At 52.3% G+C, this 27,874-nt stretch overlaps 2 protein-coding genes across 3 annotated transcripts; one reads left to right on the forward strand and one right to left on the reverse strand.

The window, feature by feature from the left end:
- The first annotated feature begins 98 nt into the window (after positions 1 to 98).
- DLST (dihydrolipoamide S-succinyltransferase) lies at positions 99 to 18,078 on the forward strand. Its single transcript, XM_052782740.1, has 15 exons — positions 99 to 229; positions 4,987 to 5,020; positions 6,359 to 6,407; positions 7,462 to 7,517; positions 7,875 to 7,949; positions 8,338 to 8,393; positions 9,100 to 9,211; positions 9,714 to 9,872; positions 10,161 to 10,246; positions 10,936 to 11,033; positions 12,904 to 13,034; positions 13,615 to 13,688; positions 14,566 to 14,649; positions 15,193 to 15,360; positions 15,863 to 18,078. The coding sequence occupies exons 1-15, from the start codon at positions 161 to 163 to the stop codon at positions 15,995 to 15,997; spliced, it is 1,386 nt and encodes a 461-aa protein (XP_052638700.1). The 5' UTR covers positions 99 to 160; the 3' UTR covers positions 15,998 to 18,078.
- Positions 18,079 to 19,316: 1,238 nt separating this feature from the next.
- RPS6KL1 (ribosomal protein S6 kinase like 1) lies at positions 19,317 to 27,563 on the reverse strand. Of its 2 annotated transcripts, XM_052782742.1 has the most exons (10): positions 27,074 to 27,534; positions 26,595 to 26,719; positions 25,670 to 25,762; positions 24,795 to 24,842; positions 23,899 to 24,031; positions 21,660 to 22,568; positions 20,759 to 20,848; positions 20,522 to 20,604; positions 20,127 to 20,222; positions 19,666 to 20,001 (listed from the first exon to the last, which is right to left on the reverse strand). In XM_052782742.1, exons 1-10 carry the CDS (start codon positions 27,309 to 27,311, stop codon positions 19,891 to 19,893), a joined length of 1,926 nt encoding a protein of 641 aa, XP_052638702.1. In that variant the 5' UTR covers positions 27,312 to 27,534; the 3' UTR covers positions 19,666 to 19,890. The 2 variants fall into 2 exon arrangements, with proteins under 2 accessions (XP_052638701.1, XP_052638702.1); XM_052782741.1 differs by lacking the exon at positions 20,522 to 20,604 and having other exon boundaries at positions 19,317 to 20,001; positions 27,074 to 27,563.
- Positions 27,564 to 27,874: the final 311 nt, after the last annotated feature.

The following is a 27,874-nucleotide window of genomic DNA, read 5'->3' on the forward strand; positions in this document are numbered from 1 at the left end:
CAGCCAACCCCCCCCACCCCCCCGCCCACCGTAGTGCCGCCCCTCTGACCCCGCTCCCCCTGCTCCGGAGAGATTGGTCCGGCCCTGCGCACTTCCGGCTCGCGCCGGGCCTGCTTCCGGTGTCCGCCCTCCGGCTCCTCCCGCCGCCGCCGCCGCCGCGATGCTGCTGCTGTGGCGGTCCCGCTGCCTGGGCCGGGCGCTGGGCCGCTCGCTGCGCGCCCTCCGGCAGGTACTGCCCGCCGCGGGCACCCGCCGCGGGGAGGGAGGGAGGGAGGGAGGGCGGCGGTTGGACGGGCGGGGACGGCGGCGGCGCCAAGGGCACCGGGACGCGTCCCCCACCTTCCTTCCCCCCCCGCCCGACGCGAGGCACCGCCGCCCCGGGCGCGGAGGGCAGGGCAGGGAGGGGCGGCACGGGCGGCGGCGCTGCCCCTCACCCCCGGGAGGGGCCGGGGCCAGGGTGAGCGCGGCGCTGCCCTGCCCCTTCCCGGGGCCGGTGCATGTGTCGCTGCCCCCTCCCGGGCCGGGCCGGGCCCGCCGCCCCCGTCGGGAGAGGCGGCGCCTCGCCTGCGGCACCGGGCAGAGCTGACCGAGGGGACCGAGGAGAAGAGTCTCCGAAAAGCGCCGCTCTCGGGCTCCGCCGTCGCCGCCTGTTGCCGGGCTGAAGCGGTTTGGGGGGCGGTTCTGTTGGCAGCCGCGACTCGCTTCGCCCCCCCACCCCCCCACCCCGGCCTCCGCCGGCAGTGACCCTCCCCGGCCAGGGTCGGCCCGGTGCAGAAACGGTAAATGAAGTGGTGCCTACTTTCTCACTTAATTCCTGTGCTCAATTTTCAAAGCGGTCGTTGAACCAACCAGTGCAAACAGCAGTAACCTGTGCTGGCGGTAGCCTGGCCTTGCGGGGTCCGATAGCCAGAGCCAGCAACTCAAATCAACACCGTGGCGGCTCATGGCCCGCTCGTTTCTGTCGTTTGCTGACTTCGGGCCACATCTTCCGTTTAAATAGCAAACATGCACAGCTTTATCTATGTACATATATATAAGCATGCATATACATAACGTATATATGCATATACATAATGTATATATGCATGCCTACAGGAGGAAAAAGATCACTTCTCTTCCAGATGACCAGCTGAAGCCTTAGAGCATGAGATTTGATTTTAGCCATTGTGTGAATGTAGGTGAGCAAGTGTTGACAGCTAATTGTAATGTTGAACATTATGTTATGCTTCCCCGTAGGGCTATTGTGTGTTAAATGCTTGCCTCTCGGCACTAGAAACAGATTCGTGTTTATAAATATCTCTGTGTGTGTATATAAAACCACTGTAAACAATTTATAACTAACTATATAGTTATATTTTGTTATACATATATGTAGATACAAATTGATTATAGTGCAGGTTAAAATAAGCTTATTTAAGTGGCATTTTAACAATATTTATGCTTTGTCAGCTCTCAGTGGTGCTGTGTAATTACACAGAACAGAGGGGAAAGCCAGATGGAGTATTCCAACCTTTTACAAAACTAGTCTGCAAATCAGGAGGTTACAGGAGGTTATAGCTGAGTACTAGGAAGGGGAGATAATTTTAGTTAACCTGTTAGATGTACTAAAAAAGTTGAGAAGTCAAGATGGTAGCAGTAGTTTGATTTCCATTTCAGTAGGGACATGGGAAGTAAGTTTTGATGAAAGAGATAATACAGGCTTTTGGTGAGATGGAAAGAAATGCCAGAACTTGGCAAACCTCTGATGGGAGAAGTGAGAACAATAGACATGTAAAAATTCAAAAGTGTAGGGTTGAATGGGAGAACAGTGGAGTCAGCAAGAAACAATGAGGGTAGGGCAGGGTTGGCTGGATTTTGATGATCTCGTAGAAGAGAAAAAGGTCCTGGATTCATGTATCAGGTAGAAATCGTGAATGTGCATCAATAGCCTGCATCCAAGCATGTAAGACTCGAGGTGGAGGAGGAGAGGTAGCTGTTGAAGGATGACCTGAAAAAGTCCAGAGAAGAGCTAGTCTGAAAAAGGATGGTTTGATCAGGAGCTATGTTCAGTGCTTTGAGAATCAAGTCCTCCTGTTTATCTGGGGAAGAGTTTGTAAAGAACTTTTTCTTCCCTGTTTGATCCTCCCTGTGTGCTGGAGGAGTTCTCAGTCTGTCATCTTAGTAACAGTATCCTTTACCACTCAGCATTGTTATCTCCATCCCATCTTAGCATCTGCCCTGCCATGCTGTATATAATTGTGTTAAAATCCATGAAAGATGTGCCATGGGTTTTTTGTGTGTAGCAGTGGTTTGTGCTCATCCTTGTTGTTAAAGCAGCAGCTTCTTTGCTTTGAAGAAGCCAGGGCTGGATGACCGATTGCTGCTTTGCCTGTTGTCAGAGCTGCCGAGCACTGGGCTTCTGTTTTGCCTCTGTTGAAATTAACTGTACCTTCCTGTTCAGTTAGTGTCCTTAACTGAACTGGTCGCTGTTCCCACTCCTGGAGAAGAAATGTGTAGGTGTACAGGCTGTCACTTTAGCTGATGTATTCCATAATTTATTTCACTGTGTAGTGACCTACTGGAAGGTGATGGCTCCTTGAAAGGTGTGGCCTGGGACGCTGTGTGCCAGGGTCCCTTCAACAGAATAGCAGTTATAAAAGCAATTCTGAGAAGTCATGTGAAATGTAGGGGAAAAATTAATCACTTGGTATGTGAGTCACTAGCTAATTAGACCAAGACTTATTTCTTCAAGTGAAGGCGGTCTCTTTAAAGTGACCCAAAGTGCTAATGCCAGCTAGCGAAAACTAAATGTTTCTATTTTCACTGAAGAAGCTCCAAGATCAGGCAGAGGCAGATTTAGCCAGGTGATACCAGGAACAGGTGCAATCACAGGGATTCCTTCCAGGAAAAAGGGAACAGGAAGCAACCCTGTCAGGCATCTCTCGGAACTGCACGTGCATCTCTGAGGTACTGTGGTTAAGGGATGGACACAAGAGAGAGGGAGTCTTCTTATCTTTCATTAGTGCTTCTTCCTCCCATTAGAGCTCTTTCCCTCACTTCTTAACCTGAAAGACAGAAGGGTAGAGTGATACCAGTTTTTTCCTTAATTTTGCAGTGGTTGTGGAGCTTTCATCATGGAAGAGAACTGCAGGTGTGTTTTCGCGCAACAATTTATTTTAGGACAGGCCTTCTAAACTTTTTTTTTTAAACCTTACAGTAAACTGGTCATGAGCAAATAAAATTGGCTGGTTTTGCCTCAGTCTGTGTCTGTACCTCTTTCTTAACAAGTTATGTGTAGGTGCTAGGAATACCTTTACCGCTTTTTTTATGAAGCACCCAGGAAAACATTAATGGGCAGAGGGGAGCTCAGGTTGCTTCAATACAGGATCAATACAGGAACTAACCTATGTGCTTAAGATTGTGGTGCTTTAGACGCTTGACCAAGCAGAGTTAACTTGAAATTTGTCTTACTGATCCCAGCTTAGGGCTGTCTCTAAACAAACCAGATCTGAGTTAGCAGGGCGCCCGTGGTGCACCAAGATTAAGCGTTGTAGCATTCGCGATGACTCTGCAAAGTCTGTGCAGTGCTCCCTGCTTTCCCTTCCCCAGTCAGACCCGGGGCAGGGGCTCCAGCAGGCTCTGCTGGAGGCTGTTTTTGCAGGACTGTTGGTCCAGGATCATCGGTCCCTGCAGCGGGCTGGCAAACAGGGTAGCTGCATGGCGCTGTGCTGGAGCTCCTGAGCTCTGCCAGACCCACGCTGGCTTAGCAGCAAGTCAGCCTGGCCGCCTGCATCCTCGGCACAGCTAATCATAACCCTGTTGAACTGCCCATTGATCATTGAGTTGACCATGCGTTAATATCTGAGAAGCCAAATTGATCAATACATTTGGGTAATTAAACTGCCAAGCGGCTGATTCCAGACCTGTTAGTAGTTTTGATGATATGAAGTGTTCACTGAATGTATTTTTGTATGCTACAGCACTCAGTCCTGCAGATGGTATGACAAGCTTAAGTATCTCTGTGGTCCTCGATGTCTATGCTGTCTTATCACACACAGCTCCACAAATTATTTTGGTATTTAAGATCAGTTATATCCCATCCTGCTTGCTCTGGTGAAGCTGAAATCAAGGCTTATATGCAAACTTCCCTTCAGACACTGAAGATGTGAATGAAATCTAATTTTTACCTCTTACCTTAGCTGCTGGATAAGGGTGCTTTGAGCTGTTGGGTAGCTGTTCTTCCAAACCAGTCAACTGCATTTTAGTCATGGTTACTGTGATATTTTCCTGTAGCTTTTAAAGAGTTCTTACATTCTCCAAATCTGCAGGTTTGATGCTAGAGAAATGTATAATAACCATAGGGAAGGTAACTGGAATATCTTGAAACGTCTTTTACTTTTGAGGAATGTTACACTCAGCTAGGAGTGCAGTCAATGATTACATGAGTATGAAGTGAAACATCACCAGAAGGTGGAATTCCTGGCTCACTGAGGGCAGTAGATATTTTTCCATCAAGGGAAATTCTGGCCTTCTGGAGTTCAAAGGCTCCATAGCCTTAAAACAAACAAACAAAAAAAACCCAGATGCTGCATTTGTGACTGTAGGAGTAAACATCATGGGATGTTTTATTGTTGTACCAGTAGCTACCCTTGACCTTCTCATTTATAGCAAATTTTAGTGAATGAGTCCTTAGAAATCTGTTCCTTCTTAAAGAGGAAAGTATGCATGAGAAGGTCAAAACAGCTGGAGCCACAACTGAAAACCAAGTGCATCAGGTTTAACATCGCTCCACAGGAAAGAATCCTGGAAGGAGACAAAGCAAAGAGAAGGGTGTAGATGCTCTCGCCGTCTCCTGCTATTGCACGTTATGGGAAAGTAGCATGCTTGCAGTCTGGAGCATGGGAATGATGGGTCCCGTCTCTGATCTAGGTCTCGTGGGAAAACCAAAGTCCTTCTAGGGTGGGTCTGTCTTTTTGCAATACTGATAGTTCCTCTTCTCTCTGACAGGGGAACTGTACTCTGGCAAGATGCTCTCTGTCTGGTGAGTCTTATGCTTTTATTTCATTTCAAACTACCTAGACAGAACAGAGCTGATGATGGAAATTGGTAATAGGTTTGATTGGGGTTTATTTCCATCAGTCATGTAATGAAGAAACAGTTGGTGAAAAGAGCTGTGTTTCCATGTGAGTGCCTCCCTTGCCTAATGTATGTACTGCCCAATCCATTCAGCTCTGGTGAAGATTTCACAGCAGCAGCACGGTGTATTTCAAGCACTGCAGTGCTTGAAACACATACTGTTGCAGAGCCTAGCTCTCTAATAAACTCCTTTGAAAATGATGGGTGAATATTAAGTGACATGTCAAATCTAGTATGCCTATGAACTCCTCTTCGGTACTTAAACTGGATTTTCCCAGAGCTCTGTTTTTTCTAGCTGTACTGTGTTTATGTAGCATTACCTCACTCGCTTCTGATTCCACATTGAGAAACCAGTTAAATCTGCTTACCTTTTCCAGCTCCTAGAGTTCCAATAGCAGCTCTTTAGTAGGGGATGGTGTCAAAATTTTATCACTTTTTTTAAAAATCAAGTGGGGAAATGGTTCTTCCTTCTGGCATTGTGTAATTGAGATAACTATGTTCTCCACTTGCTATGCTGACTCTCTTTAAGATCAGATTGGAAAACTGCCCAGTGCTCTGAAAAAGACAAAGGACAGGAGTTTGGTTCGTAATAAAAATTGCAGTGTCAGGGCGTGTGAGCAGTGTGGGAAGGGGACGGTGGGGTATGTGAAACTGAGAAGCTATGCAAGTAGCTCTCTGCTGTGAGCTTTGGAAAAGAAGTGTTCATGGGACAAGGGGTAGACAGAGAGCAGGGGTGATGGTGGCTTGCTACTCTGCCCTACACCCTGTTTTCATTCCTTTTTGACTCCTTACCTATCCATGCAACTGTGAGGCTTCCTGGGGGTGCCTCTTAGGGGACTGATGCCTTGCTCCTGTTAGGAACCCCTTTGTATTGGTGAGGATAACTCAGCAGCAACTGAGGTTTTAGCAGTCCTGGAGGTGTTCCTCGTAGCTGTTTCCTGGTTTTGTTCTGACTGGGGTAGCTGCTGCTTTGTTTGCCCTTTTCAAAGTTATCCTTATTAGCATTGAGGTCAAGATACAACTTTTTCCCATCTCTATAAATCTAGATGAAGACAAGACCACTGTTCTTGGCAAGCTCTGGGCAGGTTTGATGGCACTGACGTGCCTCTGTATGCTTATATTCCCCACTTAGTTGCAAGCTTCTTTCAGGGTGGACAGTGGTATCCTCTGCTCTCTTTTACCTGACAGGGACACTTGAGGGCTGGACAACGTTCCTGTGGGGTAACACCATTTTCATTCACAGGTGTGGCTGGGAGCCAGGGACTGGCTTACATGAACAGCAGGAAGCTTGTGTAAGTATCTGCAGGAAAGCTGTGATGTGGAGAGGCTGGGGCTGTTCTAGCCCTGATAAGATTTGGGAGCTGGGAGGCAGAATATGGTTGGCTGTCATAAAATCCCTGTGCACATCATAGGAGCGTGGAGCTAGCCCTAACAAAATCTAGGTTTTGCAGGTCAGGAACTCTGTCACGCTTAAAGAAAATAAACCTTGTTTGGAACCAGATACTGAGGCATGGAAGGGACAGGAATGAGGAGACTGGTGATAAATGGATCTCTAGCCTTTGATTATCAGACTAGAAGTCTTTGCTCTATGGTGGCCTCCTGGTAGGATTTCTGTCAGGAGAAGTGGCATGGTTCAGGGAGCTGTTGTTCATATGGCAAGGTTTGTATTGCTGAGGTGGTCTTGTAAAAATGTATTTGGGGAAATAACCTTAAGAGCATATCCATAAAAGCCTGAAAAGCTGGTCTGTTTGCACCAAGTAGCCTGTGTTAGAGGAAATGCTAAAGCACGTTTGCTTCAGGTTTCCAAATGTGGTGTCAGTAGATATAAAAAACATCCTTTGGAACGCTTGGGATTGCCAGCTCCCTGTGAAGGGACGTGGTGGAGAGAAATAGCTGTCTCTTGGATGTGTTGCCATAGGCAATTTACGGGACTTTCTCTTTTTTTGGAGCAATCTAGCAACTTCTGTAGAGATGACAGTCCTGATCTGGAGGTAGAAAATGGTTACTGCACTAGTCTTGGGCGTAGGGTGGGCTGTCTGGGTCAGCCTTTTATCAGTATTTGAACCGCAGGGGTTCTGTTGGGTTGTCTCCCGAAATTAAAATTCCTTAAATGTCAGTTCTCACTGAGTTACTGAGAGCGCTAGTGATGGTAAGCTGCAATGTTTCCTTTCTTAGTGGGATTGTTGCAGCTTGAACAGTAAGTAGGTGTCCTTGGAACAAATACATCAGAACAGCTGAGCAGCCTTTCAGATCAGTTAAGCAAGTGTAAATTCTGTACTTCAGCTTGGTGCTGGCAGCCTGCAGAGGAACATACTTCTGTGTTCATGTCTTTCTCTCTTTCTGCAGAGTAAATAGCTCCAGTGTCTTCACTGTCCGTTACTTCAGAACCACTGCAGTACGTAGTAAGTAAAAAGTCAGGAGTCAGCGGGATGGCTCTTGTGCTACCTGTTGGTGTCCTGACAACAGCTGAAGCTGCCTCTTCCATTCTTGGTCTAGGTCCACTGCTGTCCCACCTTGGTGGATGGCTGAGTGTTTATGTCGTGGGGCCCTAAAGATTTTGTCTGGCATTCCTGTCACAATGTGACTTTCAGTCAAATGGGAATTCTCTTGTGTTAATCAGTGTTGAAGCAAGGAGAAGGCCAACGTTTGATGTCTGTTGACTTACGCCCTCTAGTAGAGTCCTGATGACAAGAATGAAGCAATGCCATAAGTTTTGAGCTCTGAATGCATTCAAGTCTCTCTCTGTCTCTCTCTCACAGGGGATGACGTGGTTACGGTGAACACACCAGCCTTTGCAGAGTCAGTCACAGAAGGAGATGTCAGGTGGGAGAAAGGTAAGCTGTTGCCTCTTCCCTGAAATTCTCAGAACCATTGCTGCTGCACTGGGCAGCTCGGGGGTGCATTGTAGTTCACTGGCTGACAGCCTGCTCTGTGCCTTTCAGTCTGTGACAAATGAGGCAGTTAATTGCAGTTCTTCTGAGGGGTAAGGATTGCAGTTACTGCCTCAGCACCTCTCTGTCATGGGTGATGTTGGGTGAAGGGTGATGTCTAAACTGGAATCAGACTCTGCAGTAGATTGATGTTTGAGCTAGACTTTTCTTTAGCAGCTGTGGAGAACTGGAGTGAGAAAATTCTGGATTAGTGGGGGAGACTGCTGTGGGTTAAGAGGAGAGGCCAGAGCACACCTCCCTCCTCACAGTGGTCTTCATATCTATCATTCAGCTGTTGGAGACACAGTGGCGGAAGATGAAGTGGTGTGTGAGATTGAAACAGACAAGGTAGGAGTTTTCTGGACCAAAACTTTTTCTAGTTCTGTAGCAGGTACCCTGTATGGCTCCTCCCCACTAAGAGCTCCTGAAGCCTGCAGGCCCTGCCTGTGTCTCCTGCTTCCGTGATGGAGAAAAGCTTTTCTCATCTAGTATGAAAGCTGGCTGTGCCTTTAATGAGAATTCTTTGATAACTCTTTCCTTCCTCATACATTTGATTAAGCATCAGTGGTGCTGATGTTTGTTGGAGCTGCAATTCCACTCTTCCTTCCAATTTCGGTGCTCTAAGCTTTGAAACATGTTTGTGTTTAAACAGAGGAGAAATCTGCAGAGCCATAGGATGTCTTCAGACTGTTTTAAATTTAGCCTTTAAGTTTACTCACTCCTTAAAGGACTCTTAAGCTTTGAAGTTCTTGCTAAAACGCCCTGCCAAGTTCTGCTTCCGGTGTTGCTGTCAAGAAGATGCTGGCAGTGGGTCAATTCTTGATTGTACCCTGGAGCAGGAAGATCAGGCTATATGTTACACTGCCAGCATCTCCCAAAACTTCTAAGCATTGGCACAAAATCCTGGTGGGGGGTGTGAAAACGGGCGCAAATGGTGCAAGACAGAGCTGCTGCCTGTGCCAAATTACAATGTCTTATCTGCGCATATTGGCATCTTGGGCACTTGTTCTCCATCCAGTGTTTGGGGGAATTTCACTGATTTTCCGTTTTGCAGACATCAGTGCAAGTTCCAGCCCCAGCAGCTGGTGTGATTGAAGCCCTTTTGGTACCCGATGGTGGCAAAGTGGAAGGGGGGACACCTCTGTTCAAACTCAGGAAAACTGGGGGTAAGTCCGGTATGTATAACTTGCACAGGCCTTCCTGTTTCCACCAATCTTTTTCTGAAGATGGAAGCAAGGCATTTAGAGGGAACCTGAGAGAGGTTAAATGTTTCCTCTGTCTGCCTCTCTAGCTGGAAGAAAATACTCCTATTCTTTCGTCCATTAGAAAAGCATAATTTCAGCCCTTCTGAGGGTGGAACTTTACTTTTGCTCCCTCTGGAGGAGACTGCAGCTCTAAGTTAAAATTAATTGAGAATTCCACTGATACAACTACCTTCTCCACCCTCTTTAGCATTCAATCTTGTGCACAGTGAGGAGATCTAGGGTGTCGATGAGTAAAACACTTTCACCTTGGGATCCTCTTGTGGTGGCTCCTTTCAGTTCAGTAGTGCTGAGAACATAAAGGCACTCTGCTGGAGGGTTAACTTTTATCAGGTTGGTTGGACTCAGAGATCCCTGACAGTGGAAGCTGTTGTTGCCCTTACCATAGTTCTTCCTTGTCTTTCAGCTGCTCCTGCCAAGGCCAAACCAGCAGCAGCCCCTCCTCCTCCTCCTGCAGCCCCTGAACCTGTAGCTGCAGCTGCTCCTCCCCCTGCTGCAGCACCAATTCCCACTACAATGCCACCAGTGCCGCCTGTGTCAACTCAACCCATTGATAGCAAACCAGGTGAGCCAACAGCCATTTTCTCCTATTTTCAAGCCTCTCTTACTTGGGGAGAGTGTGTAAGCTTAAAGACAGCAAACAGTCTGGCATTTATGGTGAAGGCCTCCCCGCATTATTGCCCTGCATGCTCCAGACTAGAGAGCTCAGCTATGCCTGGAACCTGCCCAGCCCAATTGAAGGCTGTTTCGGCACTGTGTTGCTTGAGCAAGGAGCTCAGATGGGCTTTCTACCTCAGGGCGTTGCAATTAAGCCCTGGCTTCCCTTTTTGACTGATGTGTTCTTTACCCTCAGTGTCTGCGGTGAAGCCAGCTGCAGCCCCAGCGGCAGCCCCTCCTGGGGAGGCAGTGCCCAGCAAAGGTGCCCGATCAGAACATAGGGTAAGCTGTGGGACTAGGGGCCTTGCCAAGGCTTCTGTTGCTGGGTGACAGTCTGTTCTGGCATAAGTCTTGAGCTTTCTGGATGAGTCTGTATCTACCTGTTCACATCCAGCTCAGTGGGGCTATGACAGATTGGAAATTCTCTACATGAGGGCACCGCTTAGGGGTGGGCTGGAGGAGGAGCCAGGTCTGATCTGACGCAGGTCTTTTCTAGGCAAAAGTCTTGTCTTGAACTCTGCTGACTGAGCACAGAAGGCTCAGTGTGATCTGCTTGTTCTGTCCACAAGCCCTCAGCAAAGGGCTGAGGCTGCTGCAGCTGCCTTGTGCATTCTTAAGAGAACATGGTTGAGCAGCCTGCTTTCTTAGCAGTCTTGCTCTTCTCACATTAGCCTCATGCTGGAAACCTATGCATGCTTGGAGGTCCTGAGGAACACATAGGTTGGAAGTAGTTATACTGTGATGCATTTCAGCACTGCTTTTCAAGTGAACTGTGTGTTGAGCTGGGCAGCTCTAGTGAAATCAGCTTAGCCTGTCATGCTCCTCAGGGAGACCTGGAGTGAAAACCTTGGCCCTAAGCATCTATTGCTAGTCAACCAGATGGCAAGAAGAAGAGCCTTTTGAGTTTCTTGTGCATTTTGCCCCTTGAATGAGCTTGAGGTAGCTTCTGCTTATATCTTTCTAATTTTCAGGTGAAAATGAATAGGATGCGTCAGCGTATTGCTCAGCGGCTGAAAGAGGCTCAGAATACTTGTGCCATGCTGACCACTTTCAATGAGATCGATATGAGGTGAGGAGCAGACCTCTTTTTCCCTTTACAAGTAGAAATAGATGCAGGCAGTCATCTTTAAATAGCAGTCAAGACCTTGCTGATTCTCTTTGGAGAGATAGGCAACATGTCTTTTGGGACCTCTTTCTTAGGTGAGTACCACGATCTGCGCAGCTTCATCACGGCCACGTTGGTGTTGCAGTATGAGGGGTGTGTAGCTTCCTAATGGTCTGTCATTCCTTGGGAGTCATCTGCTGCTTGTAAAAGGGGCAGTCTGGTTCCTCATCTGTGTAGTTCTTGGTTGAGGACTGGTAGATGTCGAGCAGAAGACCAGGAGTGACTACTACCACTTGTATAGTGGCGATTAGAAGACAGCAAGATGTATCATCTGCTTTCTGCCACCCCACCAGGTTACTGCTTTTGGAGGTGGGAATATTTAGCTTCCAATGAGGTGGTTCCCCAGGGCTCATCAGCCTTTCAGGTGAGCACTACATAGGTCTGAGGCCTTTGCTGTCAGATGATGCAGCTTTCCAGAGACAGACTAACATCCTTCCCCAACCCCTCTGGGCAGGTGGGGGTCTTCTGACTCAAGTGTTTGCACGGACTGAACACACTAATGGCTTTGGAGGGTGGGCAGCTCATGTTACAGTGCATTAAGGGGAAATTGTGCCCAAATCAAATTGCCTTGTGAAATCCTATTCTGCTCCTTAAGACAAAACATGTAAATATTTGGGTCTCAGAACAATAAGGTTGGCAAAATAGTCTTGATTGGAGAGGAAGTGCTGCAGCTTTATCTCCTCTCAGAGGCTCATTGAGGTGTCGCTTTACGCTGGCCTCGGGCTCTCATTGCATCTGGTAATCTGGTTTGGATTGATTGCTGTGAGGTTGACTCGTGAGGACCTGTGCTGGGGCCTCCTGCTTCCCGCGGGGGGGTCAGCATCTGAAAGGAGGAAGCCATAATGAGCCAGTTTCATAACAAACCTTGTCCTCATTGCTGCAGTCCTTGTGTCTTGGGAGACGCTAATGTCTTTGGGTGGTAATCCTAGCCCTAAACAAGGTTAGGCGCAGGAAAACAAACACTCTAAACCATGGAGACCCCTGTGCCTTGCTGAAGCTGTCTCTTCAAAGGCTCAAGGTCTCTGGAGGGGGGAGGGATGGACCATGCAATTCCACAGCTCTGGTATTAGCCTAGAATAGGCAGAGCTTGTAGCCACAGCTTGGTTGAGTTTTGTAAATGGCCTGAGTTCTGATAAATAGAAGCAGTGGGGAAACATGATTAGTCTGGTTGAGGGCTGCAGGTGGGCTGGCACCCACTACCGTAGCATCTGGGAAGATTTCTTTCATATTCATGCAACTCCCAAAGCTGGAGAGTTGGGTACGGAGGCATTGTCATGCTGGCTGGCGCTGGACTTGCACAGTGATTGAAGTCTTTTCCCTCCGTCACCACGTGCATCTTTTCTGCTCTTGGCATTTTCTGGTGTTCCACCCTTCCAGGGCTGGCCCAGCTACTCCTGCTGTTGCTGTCTGTGGTGCCACACTGGTGGCAGCACTGGTGTCTCCAGAGAATCGGTGGCAATATCAGGTCTAAGCAGGAAATACACCATGCCCCATCTTGCTTAGGTGCCTGGCAGTGTGGGCCATGCAGGTTAACCCTGTCCTGTGGAGTTTGTGGTCCAGGACCAGTGCCTGTTAGATCCTTTGGCAGGGGCCTTAGAGCCACCTTCAGCCCACTTCACCTATGACATTTGAAGGATTTTTCAGCAGACTGGGGGTTTGCCGGTTGGTGGTGCAGTTATGCAGTCCTTGGGGCTGGCACTGAAATCTGTTACAGAGCAATGGAATGGTGTTTTCTTGGGCTCCCAGCTGACCAGCATTATCACGTGTTTTGCAGCAACATCCGGGAGATGAGAGCTGTACACAAGGATCCCTTCCTGAAAAAGCACAATCTGAAGCTAGGTTTCATGTCAGCTTTTGTGAAAGCTGCAGCTTTTGCTCTGCAGGACCAGCCCGTTGTGAATGCAGGTGAGTGGTGACCCTTGCTGGTGAGTTGCATGTCTCACCAGTGAACATGGCAGAGTGGGGGAAAGCAGGTGGCCCAAGTCCATGGCAGGGCACATAGCCTGGACAAGCAAGTCAAATACACAGAAAAAAGGGGGACAGTCCTACGTGCTGCAGCTGATTTTGCTAATGCCGCTTATGTAGGTAGAGGACAGCTTGCCAAGAGGGGCTTTATTAGGAAGGGGTTGCCAGGAATGGGGCTGGGGCCATGCGTACACAGCTGCAGAGGGCAGAGCCTGCTGGCTGGTGTAGAGGTAGCTGCTGTAGGTGTGATGCAGTTCCTGGGCGGTGTCAGAGTACTTGCTCAAATCTAGAAGAGGAGAATAACCAAGGGAATGTCTGAGGGGGACTGACTTATCTGGACTGTGTTTCCTTTCTGTCTATCCTGGTGCTTCTCCCACAGGTGCAGTGAGGGCTCATTTTTCTCTGGAGTTATGTTTAAGCTAGAGATGAACAAGTTGTTATGATTTTGTGGCTACGTCTGGCCTGTTGAGCCCTTGATCTTGGGTACTGCATGTGAAAAACAGCTTCTTTCTCCTTCTAGTGATTGATGACACGACCAAAGAGATTGTGTACAGGGACTATGTGGACATCAGTGTCGCTGTAGCAACTCCCCGGGTAGGTACCTTGGATGCTTTGGCCGTGCTTCCTGCAGCCTTAGATCATGGGATGGTCATATACTTTGAGCCAACTCAGCTTTGAGCTCTGCTGCAGCAGAAACTTACTGATGAGACTGATCTTCTAAATGAGACATCTGATATATTGTGGACTGCTGAGATGGTTTTGGGAGAAGATGGAGGAGGACCAAGAATATTCTGCCACTGTACAAGGAGATGGAGTAACAAGGTCCTTATAGATCTCAGTGGTTAATGAGTAAGGCCAAGTTAAGGAAACCCTTTTTTTTTTTTGTGGACCCAGGAGGATATGGCATAGACAGTAAAAGCTTTGCATGTCCTGTCCTTCGGCTAACCCTGCTGTGTTGTTCCGCCATTTCTGTAAATGACATTGCTGCTTCAAAGAGATGTTCCTGTCCAGGCAGAGTATGGGATGGAGGTACAGATGTTGAATTAGTTGGTTCTGTTGTGAGGCAGAGGTTTGGCCGCGACTGAAGTTCTGTCACTGCTCCCAAAGTCTAGGGGAGGTCTATTTTAAAGGGACTCGACTCTTCTGGTGGAGAAAGAGGTGGCAGCTGAACTCTACCCAGTGCCTCACCTGCTTTTATGGACGTGGAGCTGGATCCAGACAGACCTGGTTGATTTTATGAGACGGGCTTACAAAGGCAAAGATGATGTCTCATTTACGGTGTCAGCCCTTAGTGCTTGTCATGCCAGGTTTCCCGGCAGGCTGCCAGGGTGCGAGGCAGCTCTGCCAACCACCTGCTGTGTGCTGAGGAGGAGGCAGGAACTCTGCTGGGCTGAGGCCAGGCTCCTGCTCCGTAACAGTTATGTGTGTTGCTGCGGTGAATTTGCTGACCATGCACTATGCTTCTCCCTAGGGTCTTGTGGTCCCTGTCGTTAGGAATGTAGAAAACATGAACTTTGCTGACATAGAGCGTGCTATCTATGAGTTGGGGGAGAAGGTAAGGAAAGTTGGAGGTTTTTCTGAAAAGGGTTGGGAGGAATGGGAAGAATTGGGCGTGCTGAATAGGCATGAATTGATTCAGTCCCTCTGTGTCATCATCTCTGACCTCTAACACACTGAATTGTGCTGCGGGGAGTGATCCAGTTACATCTGTAGCTGTGCCTGTGCCTTACAGGACAGGTCTATCTACTTGTTGCCCTTCCAGAAGACTGCAAACTATGCATTAGCGACATGGTGTGTCTTTGCCTTTGTCGCTAGAGGCCAAGGCTGAACTGCCCTGGGGTAGAAGTCCCTGTGTCCGTCTCCTGCAAAAGCAGGAGTTGGAAGTGAAGGCAAGAGAATCCTTCCCCAAAGCCAGTAAATGTTCATATCTAAAGACAGGATGCATTTTCAAGTACTTCGTGCTGGTTTTCAGCTGAACAGATCAATAAGTGAAGGTCTTGCCATCAGCATTTATTCCTGGAGAGAGTGAACGTCCAAACCCTTGTCCTTTGCTTTCTGTGATATGTGCGGCTTTCCAAGACCTTGCTTTTTCTTCTAGGCACGGAAGAACGAACTGGCCATTGAAGACATGGATGGCGGCACTTTCACAATCAGCAATGGAGGGGTTTTTGGGTCACTCTTTGGGACACCTATCATTAACCCACCCCAGTCTGCCATCTTAGGCATGCATGCCATCTTCGACAGGCCGGTGGCTGTGGGAGGCAAGGTAGGTGGAGCTGTGCAGGAGGTTTCAGTGAACATAGGGGAGAGCTCAGTGGGATGAGGACCATAGCCCATATGCTTTTTCTAGGGGGTTGGTGTCAACTTCTAAAAGGCTTTACTGTGAAGGAGGAGCAGAGACTAATGGGTGTAGGGCAGCTTTGCTGGCCCTGGTACTTGCCTGAGGTCTGCAGGGGGCCTTGTCCTATCTGTGAGGGGGAGAAATGGATAATCTGCTTAGGTGTGGGGAGGAATAGGCTGTAGCCTTTGTGATAGAGAACAGCTCCAGAAAGGGACCTAGTCTTGTGTGGTGCGGACCCAGCCTGAGTGGTGATCGGTGCCTGGGTGAGTGAGTGGGTAGGTAATCCTGCCAGGCAGGACACATCCAGGAGGGCCTGAGCCCTGGGTTCAGGATAGGAAAAAGCCAGGTCTTCCCGGAATTCACAGGAGGGTATTATACAGGCAGTAGGGCTGAGCTCACTAATGCCTGTCTTATTCCTCCCCTTCAGATCGAGGTGCGGCCCATGATGTATGTGGCGCTGACGTATGATCACCGGCTGATTGATGGCAGAGAGGCAGTGACTTTCCTGCGCAAGATCAAGGCAGCAGTGGAGGATCCCCGCGTGCTGCTGCTTGACCTGTAGAGCAGCCACACCCCCACACAACCCACCCAGGGCAGGGCCACAGCACCAGCAGGGGCAATGCAGGGCATTCAGGAACTGGCAGGGGTCATTCCGGTCTCTCTCCCTCCGCTGTGATCGGAGCTGTCCCAGAGGGAATTGGGGGATAGCTCCTACCTCCTTTCCTATTCTGTTTAACGAAGGTTCAGTTTCTCACGAGGATTGCTATGCAGTGGGCCAACCACTGAATGGCACTGCCTTTCCAGAGCCAACTGTATGGCATCCTCTCCCTCACAGCACCGAACTCTCACCTCTAGCTTGTCCTATACCACTGGAAACTGCTTGCTGCTGCTGTGCTAGGGTACCCTTCCCTGCCGCTCCAAGGCAGGTTCAGCTTTATTTCCTAGCACTGAGGTTCCTGGGAGGGAGAGGAGAGGAAAGGCTACTGTTCTGTCCCTGTTTTGCTTGAAAATATTTCACACTCCTCTGCCTTGCAAGGGCAGTCTGGGGACCCCCAGGCCACTTGCAGCAGAGGTTTTGATCAGAGCAGGGCTTGAGGTAGGTGTCATGCCTCTGGCAGTGCCCTAGTTACACTCCCTCCACAGACAGGAACGCAGTGGTGGCAGCTCCCCTGCTTTCCCTTGGAGATTGTTTGTCTCTCTCCAGCCTGGTCACTGTGGTGTGAATGTTTGTCTGGGTGGGCAGAGCCCGTGACCTCTGTGGAGGTAGCACTGTTCCTGGGGGGACAACCCTTTCACCATTACACGCCCGACATAGGGCTAAGAACCAGCCCCCAGCAGCTGTCCTTGAATCACAGCTCACTGACGGTGGATCTGACTGCTGGCTTCCTGCGTGCAAGGGCTTGGCCTGCTACCAGCAGAGAGACAGCTGGGGAGGGCCAGGTCTTTAACTGTAATGTACATCCCAGCCCAAGGCTGCTGGTTTTGGGGGGAGGGGGGCAGTCCTTAATCTGATAGCGCACACATGTATTGGGGAGTGAGGGGGTTGCTAGTGCCTGCAGAGTCTATTACCCTCTACGCAGAACTTGTAACTAAAATATTTAACACAGCGGATTTTAAATGAAATAAAACTGGGCAACAACTGCGAGGTGGGGTGTGTTTGAGGGGACGAGCAACAGCTCCTGGGTGAGGACTCAGGCAGCAGCTTCCTTAGCGTAGTGTAAGAAGCCTGTTTTCTGGTGGTGAGAGAAAAGAGGGAATGGGGGCTGGGCCCATCACTGGGGGTAATACATTGAGGCTTCTCTGGCTGTGCCAAACCCTCTTTGGCACAGAATTGGCTCTTCCCAGCAAAGATGAGGTTTTCAGGGCTGGAAATCCTCCTTTTCTTGGTCTAGCAACAGAACTGTTAACAGACAGCGAGGAAATCCCAGTGTTTGCTAAATGGCCTGATGGCCAAGAGGGAGACCTGGGACAGGCTCTTAAAGTACAGGTGTGAAGCCAGGTTGGTTTTTCCCTGCTACAACAGGGGAGAGTTATAAATCATGCAAGTGGGGAAAAAGGCTGTTAAGGGTTGCAGAGGGAGAAGGGAGGTAAGATCAAAGAACTGCAAAGCAAAAGCTGTCTGTGGTGCTGAGAGTGTCTCCCCAAGGAGCTGTCCCTGTTGGAACAGTACGAAATCGTTCCTGGATCATGGCAGGGTTTTTCCAGCTCTGACATAAACTTCAGAGAATGGTTTGCCTTTCCCAGCTATGAGTGAAGAAGACAGCCCCTTTTAACAGAATATGATTGCACTCACAGCTGGCATGCTGATGAAAGGGAGAGCAGTTCCTAGTACTAGTTCCTACAGCTTCCTGGCAGCTATGGACAAACTGGTGGCTGGAGTCCGCTTTCCTCTGACTCCCTGGTTGAGGTAGAAGGAGAGGAAAAACCCCTTCCCTGCACAGTAAAGGAAGGGCAAGGAGTCTAGCTGCTCTTGAACAAATAAATTGAGTGGAAGAGAGGGTTCTGATTAAAAAATGCTGCTAGCACCCAGCCCTCCATGGTGGTTTAGGATACAGAGGGCCCACCTTGACTTTGTATGTGAGCCTGGGGAAGGGCAATGTCTGTATTCTGTCTGGAGCTGCAATAAATGAGGCCTTTGAACTATCCAGGGAGTGAATGTACAGTCAAGCTTTTAAAATGATGCAGCCTAAAAGCAGTTTGCTAATCTGCCCTGTTGGTGCTTGCTGTAGGAGGGTCATGCAGCTGCGGTGCTTAAAGCTTCCTTTTTTTTTGACCCTCCTGGGTGACACCCATGGCACTGTGTTGCAAGAAGCCATGCTGTGGCTTTGGTCAAGGGTCAGTCCTGCTGAACCTCCCCTGAATCACAGGACTAGGAGGCTGCTGGCCAAGGGTACAAGCCTGCTGTTGGAGGGTTCAGCCAGTGCACGCTGCCCTAGACAGGAAAAGCCCCAGGCTTAGCTGCTCCTGCTGTCTGACTTGCCGTGGCATTAGTGGTCAGCTCCCCGGTTAGTCCTCTTGCTTTTGCACAGTCTTTGAGGTGTCCCCTGCCCTTGCTGGGGTGGGACATGAGTTTCTCCCGGGCTCTGCTTCCCTCTGGTGGACAAGCGCTCCTGCTGCCGCCTGAGAGCCAGGCTGAACCAGCGAGGAGCAGGGTGTTGCTGGTGGTGGCAAGGAAGAGCTGGAACCAGCTAACCACAGGAAAGTTTCACTGGTGCCAGTAATTCCTTACTATCAGGGATAAGTGAGCAATGGGAGGGAGTGCTGGGAGAGGAGGGCCAAAACTACACTGCTGCCATTGCTAGCCATCCTTCCAGCCTATGGCTTTGACTTGCGCAAATGAGCACAGCAGCCTCTGCTTTGGGCTGTTAGCATGTTTGTGCTTTTTCTTCTATCCTAGTTTGTATTCACTCTTATCCTCCTCCCATCTCTGCTGGCTCTCAGAGTTCATCCCTTTAAACACTCACTGTTTGGTCTACCCATGGATGACTGTGCTCAAAGCACAGCAATGAGGGCAGTGGAGTTGCTGTCCTGCCAGCAGAAAGGAGCACCCAGGCACAGGAGGCTGGAGCCAGAATGAGTAACAACAACAAAAGTCAAAGCTGGAAGAAAACACAGGCATGCTGTGCATTTTTCCCAACTCTGAGCTGCAGCTGCATGGCTGTGCAGACTCGAGGCCATGAGGCAGGCAGGTGTACAAAGGGAGAGGGCCAGGCACTCGGTGTTACCTTCTGGGTTTTGGCTGCAGGGTGGTGACACCCAGCAGGTAACACCAACCCAGGGCTCCCAGGCAGGTTTGAGAAACAGATTTAGGGCTCTCCCTCACTCAGCACTCTAGGCCCAGGCCTGGCTTGTCCAGCTCAGAAAGAAAAGGACACTTCTGCAAGCAATAATGAGCGGTTTATTTTTTTAGAGGGCTGGGGGGAGAAGAGCAGAGGGCTCCCTCCCATCTCATCCCCCACAGCAGGCATTACCCACACGCACATGCAGTCAGGGATGGAAACATACCCCCAGGCTTGGGCACCAGCCCATGGGACCTGGAGGAGATGCACTTGGAAGCCACAAAAAATAACAGGGCCGGGGGGTCCCTGGGGTAGCAACAGAGATAAAAACCATAGGGAGGGAGTCCCAGGGCACAACGGTAAGCTGAGCAAGGGATGCCCCAGAAGGGGAGCACAGCCTCTCCCTGGGGGTGGGCACCTGGGCTCCCTTTCCCACCAGGGAAGACCTAGAAGAGAAGACAGCCTGGCCCAGACCGCAGCCTCCTCTCTTGGAGACACCAACACAAGCAGAGACAGAAGAACATGCAAGGCTGCAAAACCTCATGTGTACCCCACACCAGGGCAGCCCTTGCAGGCAAACCTCCCCCCAGCAGGCAGAGCTGCCAGTGCCACCTGGGGTCACTAGTGCCAGGGACAGTGGCTCTGTGCCCAGCTCCTTGCGGGAAGGACAGCCTGCCTAGCCCACCAGCTTGTTCCATGGGACGGTGCTGAAGAAGGAGTGGGACTTCAGCTTCGCCATGCCACCTCCTCCAGAGCCCAAGCGCCGCTTTGGGTTGTACTGCAGGAGCTGCAGAGAAAGGGAACAGGACAGCAGGATGGGGACATGGGGATACTGGAGAAGCTACCCAGGCTGGACCCTGCCTTTCCCCAGCCTCTAACCCATCCTCCCTCCCATCCACCCGAGCCCCTCACCTCCGTGAGCAGCGATGTAGCAGCCAGGCTGAGCCCCTCTGGCACATGCAGCTGGGTGTGAGGTTGAATCCCTGAAGGGTGGTTTTGGGACAGTGGCTGCAGGAGGCAGAGTGTGATGGTGAGCGGCAGCACTGAGGAGGGTAGGAGCACCCTCTGCTGAGCCTTCATTGCCACACAACCCCAGCCCTACATGGCAGGATTTAAAACCTGGGGCCCTGAACACCCAGAGACCATGCACAGGCACTAGGAATCACACACCTGAAGCAACCTGGCACAGCACTGAGGTGCCAGCAAGGCAAGGCACCCTCCCAGCCCCTGCATGGCAGGGAGCCCTTGCGCTACAGTGTCACCTCCTCCTCCTCCCCCCCTCCTTGCACAGCTCCTCTGCCTCTTACCACTCCTGTCAGCAACTCATACAAGAGAGAGCCAAAGCTCCAGCAGTCAGCTGCTTCGGTGGGCTCCGCAATCCCTCCCACTTCTGCAGAAAGAGCCAGAGAGGCGTTAGAGCTAGAGGCAGGGAGCACCAGTGGCCGTACTGTGCTGGGCACATCTTGCTGCCTGCAGAAGCCCCCTCACCCCCGGTCAGTGCTACTGGGCAGAGGGCAGGAGAAGGCAGGGGACACGTCCTTTACCTGGGGCACTGTACAGCTCTTCCTGTGCCTGGCTGCAGTATTGGGGCTCCACCTCTGTCCACTGGCCAAAGAAGGTGAGACGGACATGACCTGCAGAGCAGCACCAGAGACAAAAGCAGGGAGGTTAGGACAATGCTAGGGACTTTGGTCAGAGCACAAAGCCAAGCCATATCCCTGCAACTGGGAACAGCCAGGGCAATGGGCCCCTGTCATGCTCTGAACACAGAGGCACTGTGCATCCCCTGGCCTCCCAGTGCTTGCCCGAGATGCCCAGCAGGCATTCTCAGCTGGTGAGACTGGTTAGGTGGGCTCCAAGCTCACAGACCTCAGTGGAGGCTGTAGTGAGGAAAGAAACAGTTTTTAAAGGGGGGGAAGGTTAGCTTTCCCCTTGCAAAGCTCTCTGCATTTTTCTTTTCCTGAGCAATTTGTACCTCTCCAGTTTGCCCCAGATGTTGCCAGCTCAGCAGGGACTTGCACAGACAGCAGTACCCATGGCTCGAAGGGATGGGATGGCTCCAGAATATCCCAGCAGGCAGTAACTACAAGCAGGGGAAAACTGCAGTCCCACTAACCTCAGGCACAGTTCAGCTGGTCTCAGCTTCCCCGTGCTGGGCTTTCCCAGGCAGCCAGCCCCCACGTGGGAGCAGGGGCAATGCATTCCTGTGGCTACAGCCCCTGACCCTCCCGCTGCAGAGCCATCTCTTGTAATAACCACTTGGAAATCCCAGCTGAGACCGCACTTCCAGGCTCAGAAACATCCAAACTTCCCCAGACTCCCACCCTCCCCCAAAGCAAACTCAAGAAAGTTCATGTCTCCTGGAAATGGGGCAAATGGCAGTCTCCCAGCTGACAGGCCAACCTCCTCCTCCTCCTCGGGACAGCAGCCTGGGGCACGACCTACCAGCTGCATCAAGCAGCAGGTTCCTGGGGTTGAGGTCCTGGCACAATACACCCTGTTGGTGAAGTCCCTCTAAGGCCAGGAGGATTTCTGCTGCCCACAGCTGCACCTGCTCCTCCTTTACAGCCCACGCTCGCCGGCCGTGCCCATGGGAAGGCAGAGCCCTGCACTGTCCTGACAGCGGCTGCTTGCCGAGCTGGCCACAGGTCAGGCTTGCTCCCCGTGAGGGCTCCCGCACCACTGGGTCAGGCCCACAGGGCTTGCCAGAGCTGGACGTGGCGACTCCTGCACGAAGCTGCCTCTGACCCGAGATCAGGAGGGGACGAGCCCAGAGGACCTCAGACACTTGCTGAGATGGCAGATCCCCGGCCCCTGGCTGGCCCCCTCTCACAGTCTTAAGTACGGGGGTGAGTGTCTGAGGAAGCCTGGGGTCTTGTTGTGAGGCTGCTCTCTCCGATACGCAGCCCACGCCGCTGGTTAGAACATCCCAGGGGTAGACAACCAGGCCCTGACCAGTAAGGTGGCCGGGGCCTTTGGCTGATGCTGCTGGAGCATGGTCCACAATGCCAGACGCAGCCTGTGTCACGCTTAGATCCTGCCCTCCAGGCGCAGCCCTCGTGCTGCTGGCAGGAGCCGGGCGAAGCTGGCAGTGGTTCCCTGAGCCGGGGTCCATGGGGTCAGGGGACTGCTCCTGAGTGGGCGAGGCAGCAGTGTTTCCCAATACTTGGTGGGTCGCAGAGCCTGGGAGGCCACTGCCTGTCTGAGCAGAGAAGATGGAGACTTGGCTGCTGCCCTGGGAGCTTCCCACGCCATCCTCTCTGCCACGGTCTCTCAGCGCTTGAATGGTGTTTGAACTGGCAGAGCCCTGCTGGACACAGTACTTGGAGCGGAGGTGAGACCACAGCATCTCCCCTGGAAAGCAGAGAGAAGAACAAGTGATGGGGCAGAAAGCATCCCTGGTTCCCCCACTGTGGACACGGCCCATTCAGGCACAGGCCAAGGCCCACACGCTGGGGACGTGATCGAGCATCATTAACCTCCCCTGCAGCAAAGCTCAAGTCTATGCAGAATACTCCCCAGCCCTACAAGCACACCATGCTCAACACCACACCTCCCCTGGGACCTAGCACACCAAAGGCTCATTCCCCCCTCCTTTAGCAGCGCTGCTCCCCATTCTGCACAGTCCCATTAATGCCAGCTCTGCCGCTTCCTTGTCACAGGCCAGCCACCTCTTCACACACGCCCCTGATCCCACCGCCATCACCACTTTCCCCTGAAAGCCTTTCCTCCCCATGTGACAGAGATGCCGGAGCGCTCCCACAGCGCAGCAGAACCCGTGGGTCAGCAATGAGCCACAGCAGTGAGCTGGGGAGCCCAGAGCATGCTGCCAGGGCTTCCCAGCCTCAGTATGTTCAGCTGCTGGCTGCTTTCTGTAAATTCATCCTACAGCAACACATGAGGAGTTGAGGCTGTTCTCCAACATGTCAGCCTTCATTTGTCATTGCTGGACTCCAGCTGCTGCTCCCTACACATCCATTCAAGCAGCAGAGAGCAAAGAAGCTCCCTGGGACAAGCCTTGTCACACTTCTTCACCAGGAACGGGGACAAGCCTCAAGTTTGCCTCCCTGTCGTACCCAAACCCCAGTGTGCTCCCTGCCCCTTACCCCCGATTGTCTATCTATCTCCTCTATTTGGTCTGATATCAAAATCCAGTGTGACCTCTTCTTTCGTAACCAAAAAAGGTTTTATAAAGGTCCTATCAAAAAATTGTTTTGCTCTACAACTTCCAGGTGAACTACCTCACTTGGTTCTCCTTCTCCATCACCTTCCTGTCACGGTCAAACAATGCCAGTAAAATGAAGAGGTTCTTCTTTTCAAGACGCTGGACCACATCAACTTCTTTACCTCAAGGCATGACCATTCCCTCCCATGGGACTCAGTGGTCCCTAAAGCTAGTTTCCATATAACACCCATACACACACAACCTCTTTCTCCTTGTAGGTCTCCACATGTCCACTTCTAGGTTACTTCCCCAGTCAGCTCTTACCAAACCTCCAGAATCCCCAATACAGCTGAGCAGCTCTTTCCACAAAGTCTCCAAGCCCTGATACCCACCACCCATCTATGAAGACAGCTTGTGCTGTCACTATAAAAAACAGTCCCAAAGCAGCAGGAGAAATGTATTTGAGATTTTAAAAAAGGGAGGTTGGGGATAAGAGCAGGTAATGCTGTCCTCACTCACCCTGCACATGCTCCAGGTGGAGGAAGATGGAGTCCTCACTCACATAGTAGCACAACAGCTTGACCATAAAAGGGACCCCATGAGGGATGATGGTCTGTCGCTCACGGGTCTCAACATGGGATTTGGGGAGGCTCTGAGGAGGTACAGGTAGATGGGCGTTACAGCATGGTAGGGACTTGGACTCCTGCAACCTAGCACCCAGCAGGGCAGGAGACCAGCCAGAAAGGTAGCGTGCCATCTGCCAAGCCCCATGGCCGCTCCCCTGCATCACCTGCGACAGAGCTCCCTGTCTGTGGAAACCCACAGCTCATGCTGAGAGGTGTCAGTCCCCAGCTGTGATAAGGCAGGGCTGTGCAAAGCTCTGCCAAGGCGGAGCTCTCCCCACCTGCGCTGCGGGACCCAGAGGACACTGCTGGTCCAGAGCAGTGGCATTCTCCCACAACTGCCCCTACTCCCTTCAGATGGGAACCTGCCATCCCAGCCCCCTCTCCTCTCCCCTCTGGAACTGATGCTTTTCCCTGTCATGCCAGAGCCTCCTTGTCCAATTATTGAAGTCCTTTATGTTTAGCTCCAAGGGCACTGGAAAATGCCCTAGGACTTGTACTGAGCACACCTCACCCACGACCTGTTTCAGGGGTTGACACAGATTAACATGGGTGTAAGGCTTGGCTTGCAGCATTACAAGGCAGAGAAACAGCTGACCAGGGAGAACCACTTTGCTTCTGATCACAAAATGGCCGAGGCAACCAAGAGAAGCTTTATGAACAATGAACTTCCTCCAACACCTCTGTGAGCTGCTATTTTTTGGTCCTCCCACCTGCCCCAGCCGTCTGCTTGGACAAGGAGGTTCTTGACATGACAGGGAGAAGCAGGCAGATGAAACTGAAAACACCCACCTTAAGTATAAAAGTCCCGCCAGTGGCCGGATCCTGGACGATCTGCACCTGGGAGCAGTATATACAGTACCAGTCAGAAGCAGTGACTGCTCCCCCCACAACACACAGCCTACAGGAATGACCCAAGGGATTCGACTCTGGAACCAAAACAAACTCCCACCCAAACTAGAGTTTGGTGGTACTCAGACCCCTACTCTTGAAAGACAAAACACAGGTTATTAGCAATGAGATAGCCATGCAGCCAGGGAGTACAAAGTTAATTAAAACAAGAGGTGACTCCCACACCATTTTTGCTTCCTTCATAAAGAAGGGTTTCGCACTGCTCCTTCTGGGCTCTGTGGGCCATGCTGGGCTGCCCACCTGGGCTTCGGCAGGACAGGAGGACCACATCAGTCCTGACAAACTGAGACGCATGAACGGCAGAAAGCAATGTGCCAGTGCATGTATGGAGACAGTAAGCCTGGCATCTTCACTCCAAGATCATGAACTACTAATTAGTTTATTCATCCAGATAGCTTGTCTTCTGCTGAAGTCTAGATTATCCACAGGAGTTCACCATCACGGTACCTAGGCATCAAGCACGATTCCATGCATGGGAAAGAACTGGATGCATCAACCTCCTTGTAAGTATCTTGGGAGCTCTGGTAAACAAAAGTAATGGGGACATCAACAAATTTCCCAACTAATTCCTAAAGAGGCTTGCACCCTCGCCTGCAAATTTTCCTTGGTGGGAATGGTGTGGACGGATACCCTCATGTTCCTTGGTGGGTGCGCTGGGGGCCAGCAGCCCTATCCCAGCTGCCAGGACCCTCCAGCTTACACTCCCTTTGGTCCAGCCCCAGCCTCACCCCCCCAGTTCCAGGTCGAGTCGTTACCTTATCGATCACTCCCACAACCTTACACCGTCTCAGGTTCTCCACTGCCGAGCTCAGCGTCCTGATCGGCCGGAAGCGCAGGCTGCTGTAACCCTGCAAGGCAGTGAGAGAAGAGGATGAGGGACCTAGAGGTGCTACTGTCCATGACAGTGGGTGGGAGAAGTCCCCACGTTTCCAGAGGAAGCAGCCCTACTGCCGGGCTGGTCAACATACAGAGACAACGCTCCAACGGCCGTGGTTGATTCCTAACATCAGCTGGACCATTTTCTTGGCCAGCTTCTGGATTGCTGAAGTTTTCAGGGAAAGCTTGCACCTGCAGCAAGGGTAAAATCACTCCGAAATTTGTACCTGTACCTGGACCTGAACTGCTTCAACACTAAGGGGATCTGTATGGAAGGTAGTCACCTTTCTCCCCTCATCCTTCTCACCAGGCCCCGGTCCTTCCCTGCCTCACTCCCCTCTCCCTTCATTAACCACCTCCTTCCCACAATGCAGCAAGTGGCCATCGTCTTTGGTTTCCATCCAGATGGGAACAATGATGGGGAACACGACATTTTCAACATCTGACAAGGTGGCTCCCCCCAGTGGCTTCATTCCCACGAAAAATGGCCATTTTCACTATGGCGGCAGCAAGCTAAACACACACACCTTGGGGGGTCCTGGGAGCGCCCCAGGCAAGCTGGGCCCACCTCGGCTTTTCGATCCAGGCAGGGTGAAGGGCTGCCAGCTCCCTCGCAGCCACCATCATGCCGGGACACTCTGCAGCTGACGTGTCTGCCATTTTCTCTACACCACCTTACCGTGGCATTCGGCAGAGGCAGTCGAGGAGGCTCACTGGGGCTGCTCTGTGTGTGTGTCCCCCAGGTTTCCCAGTGCCACAGATCCGCTGTCATCCCACCCATGCCGCCCCACGCCAGCCCCTCACCGTGGCGGTGGGGTTGCCACCCCCCGCAGCCCGCTGGAGGTGGCAGTTGAAGATTTCCTCTGCGCGCCTCAGGTACTGCGTGATCTTCCGCTTCACGGCCTCCCGACGCTCCTTGTTGGGGTCAACTGCGGTCGGCGCAGAGGGCGGGCATGAGGGTCCTGCCATGCTCCCCAGAGGGATGCCCCGGTCACATTGCAACGCTCCCGGGTGGGGTACCCTGGCCCCCCAGCCACACTCCCCAGAGGGACACCCCGGTCCCCTCAGCCTTCTCCCAGTAGGGACGCCCCGGCCGCCTGGCTGTAACCCCTGGAGGGATGCCCCGGCCCCCTTGTCGTCTTTCTCCCGGCCCCCTTGTCTTTCTCCCTGGAGGGACGCCCCGGCCCCCTCCCTGCTCTCCCCAGGGGGATGCCCCGGGCCCCCCGGTCGCGCTCCCCGGAGGGATGCCCCAGCCCCCCGCCCTCCGGGGAGGCCCCACGCACCCTGCACGCCGCGGAGCAGCACGTCCACGCCGTTCTGGTAGTGGTTGAAGGCCTCCTCGTAGTCCTCGCTGACGTCCCGCTCCAGCGCCAGCCGCAGCTGCCGCGCCGCCTCCACCAGGTAGTCCCGCCGCCCGCCGCCCTCGGGGCCCGCCGGGGAGACGCGGCTCCGCAGCTGCCCCAGGTAGACGCGGGCCTGCGCCAGCGCCCGGGAGCAGGGCTCGGCCTCCGGCCGGCTCATGGCCCCGCACCGCCGCCCTCCGCCGCCGGCAGACAGGGAGCGGGGACGCGCGGGTGAGGCGCGCCGCACGCCCCGGACCTCTCGCCGGCCGGTAACCGGCGCCGTCGGCCGGCACGGCCTCCCGGCCCCGGCCCCGGCCCGGGCCCCCGCCGGGCCCCGCGGGCACGCAGCGAGGCGAGCGCTGCCGGCAGCATCCTCCGGCGCCGCCAGATGCGGCGGGCGGGGAGGGGCGGGCGGGGCCGGCCCGGGCCCGCGTGCCGCTGCCGCCGCCGCCGCGCGCCGCCGGGGCGGCGCTGATTGGCTGCGGATGAGATCATCGTATTCCCCCTCCCCGCCCCCCCCGCGGGGGGCTACGCTGGGGGGGGGCCGGGCCGGCGGGGGGAGGGGGAGGGGGAGGGGGAGGTGTCCCGGCCGGGGTCCCGCCCCCGCCCCAAGGCAGGTTCCTCATCGCCCCGTTAACGTGCGGTGAGCGCCGCTGCTCCGCTTGCTTTATCATCATCGTTATTCACCCTTAATTATCCTTAATTAATAAAGCTCCCGTTCATTAAGTACTGCCTTTGCTG

This window comes from Harpia harpyja, chromosome 3, assembly GCF_026419915.1.
Source record: "Harpia harpyja isolate bHarHar1 chromosome 3, bHarHar1 primary haplotype, whole genome shotgun sequence".
Taxonomy (NCBI): domain Eukaryota; kingdom Metazoa; phylum Chordata; class Aves; order Accipitriformes; family Accipitridae; genus Harpia; species Harpia harpyja.

Coding starts and splice junctions, on each gene's coding strand:
- DLST (XM_052782740.1), top strand. CDS start 161: ATGCTGCTGCTGTGGCGGTCCCGCTGCCTGGGCCGGGCGCTGGGCCGC. Junction 5,021..6,358: donor GGCAAGATGCTCTCTGTCTG/GTGAGTCTTATG, acceptor TTTCATTCACAG/GTGTGGCTGGGAGCCAGGGA. Junction 15,361..15,862: donor CGGTGGCTGTGGGAGGCAAG/GTAGGTGGAGCT, acceptor CCTCCCCTTCAG/ATCGAGGTGCGGCCCATGAT.
- RPS6KL1 (XM_052782741.1), bottom strand. CDS start 27,311: ATGAGCCGGCCGGAGGCCGAGCCCTGCTCCCGGGCGCTGGCGCAGGCC. Junction 26,720..27,073: donor GCTGCTCCGCGGCGTGCAGG/GTGCGTGGGGCC, acceptor CGCCGACCGCAG/TTGACCCCAACAAGGAGCGT. Junction 25,763..26,594: donor GTGGCAACCCCACCGCCACG/GTGAGGGGCTGG, acceptor ACTGCCTTGCAG/GGTTACAGCAGCCTGCGCTT.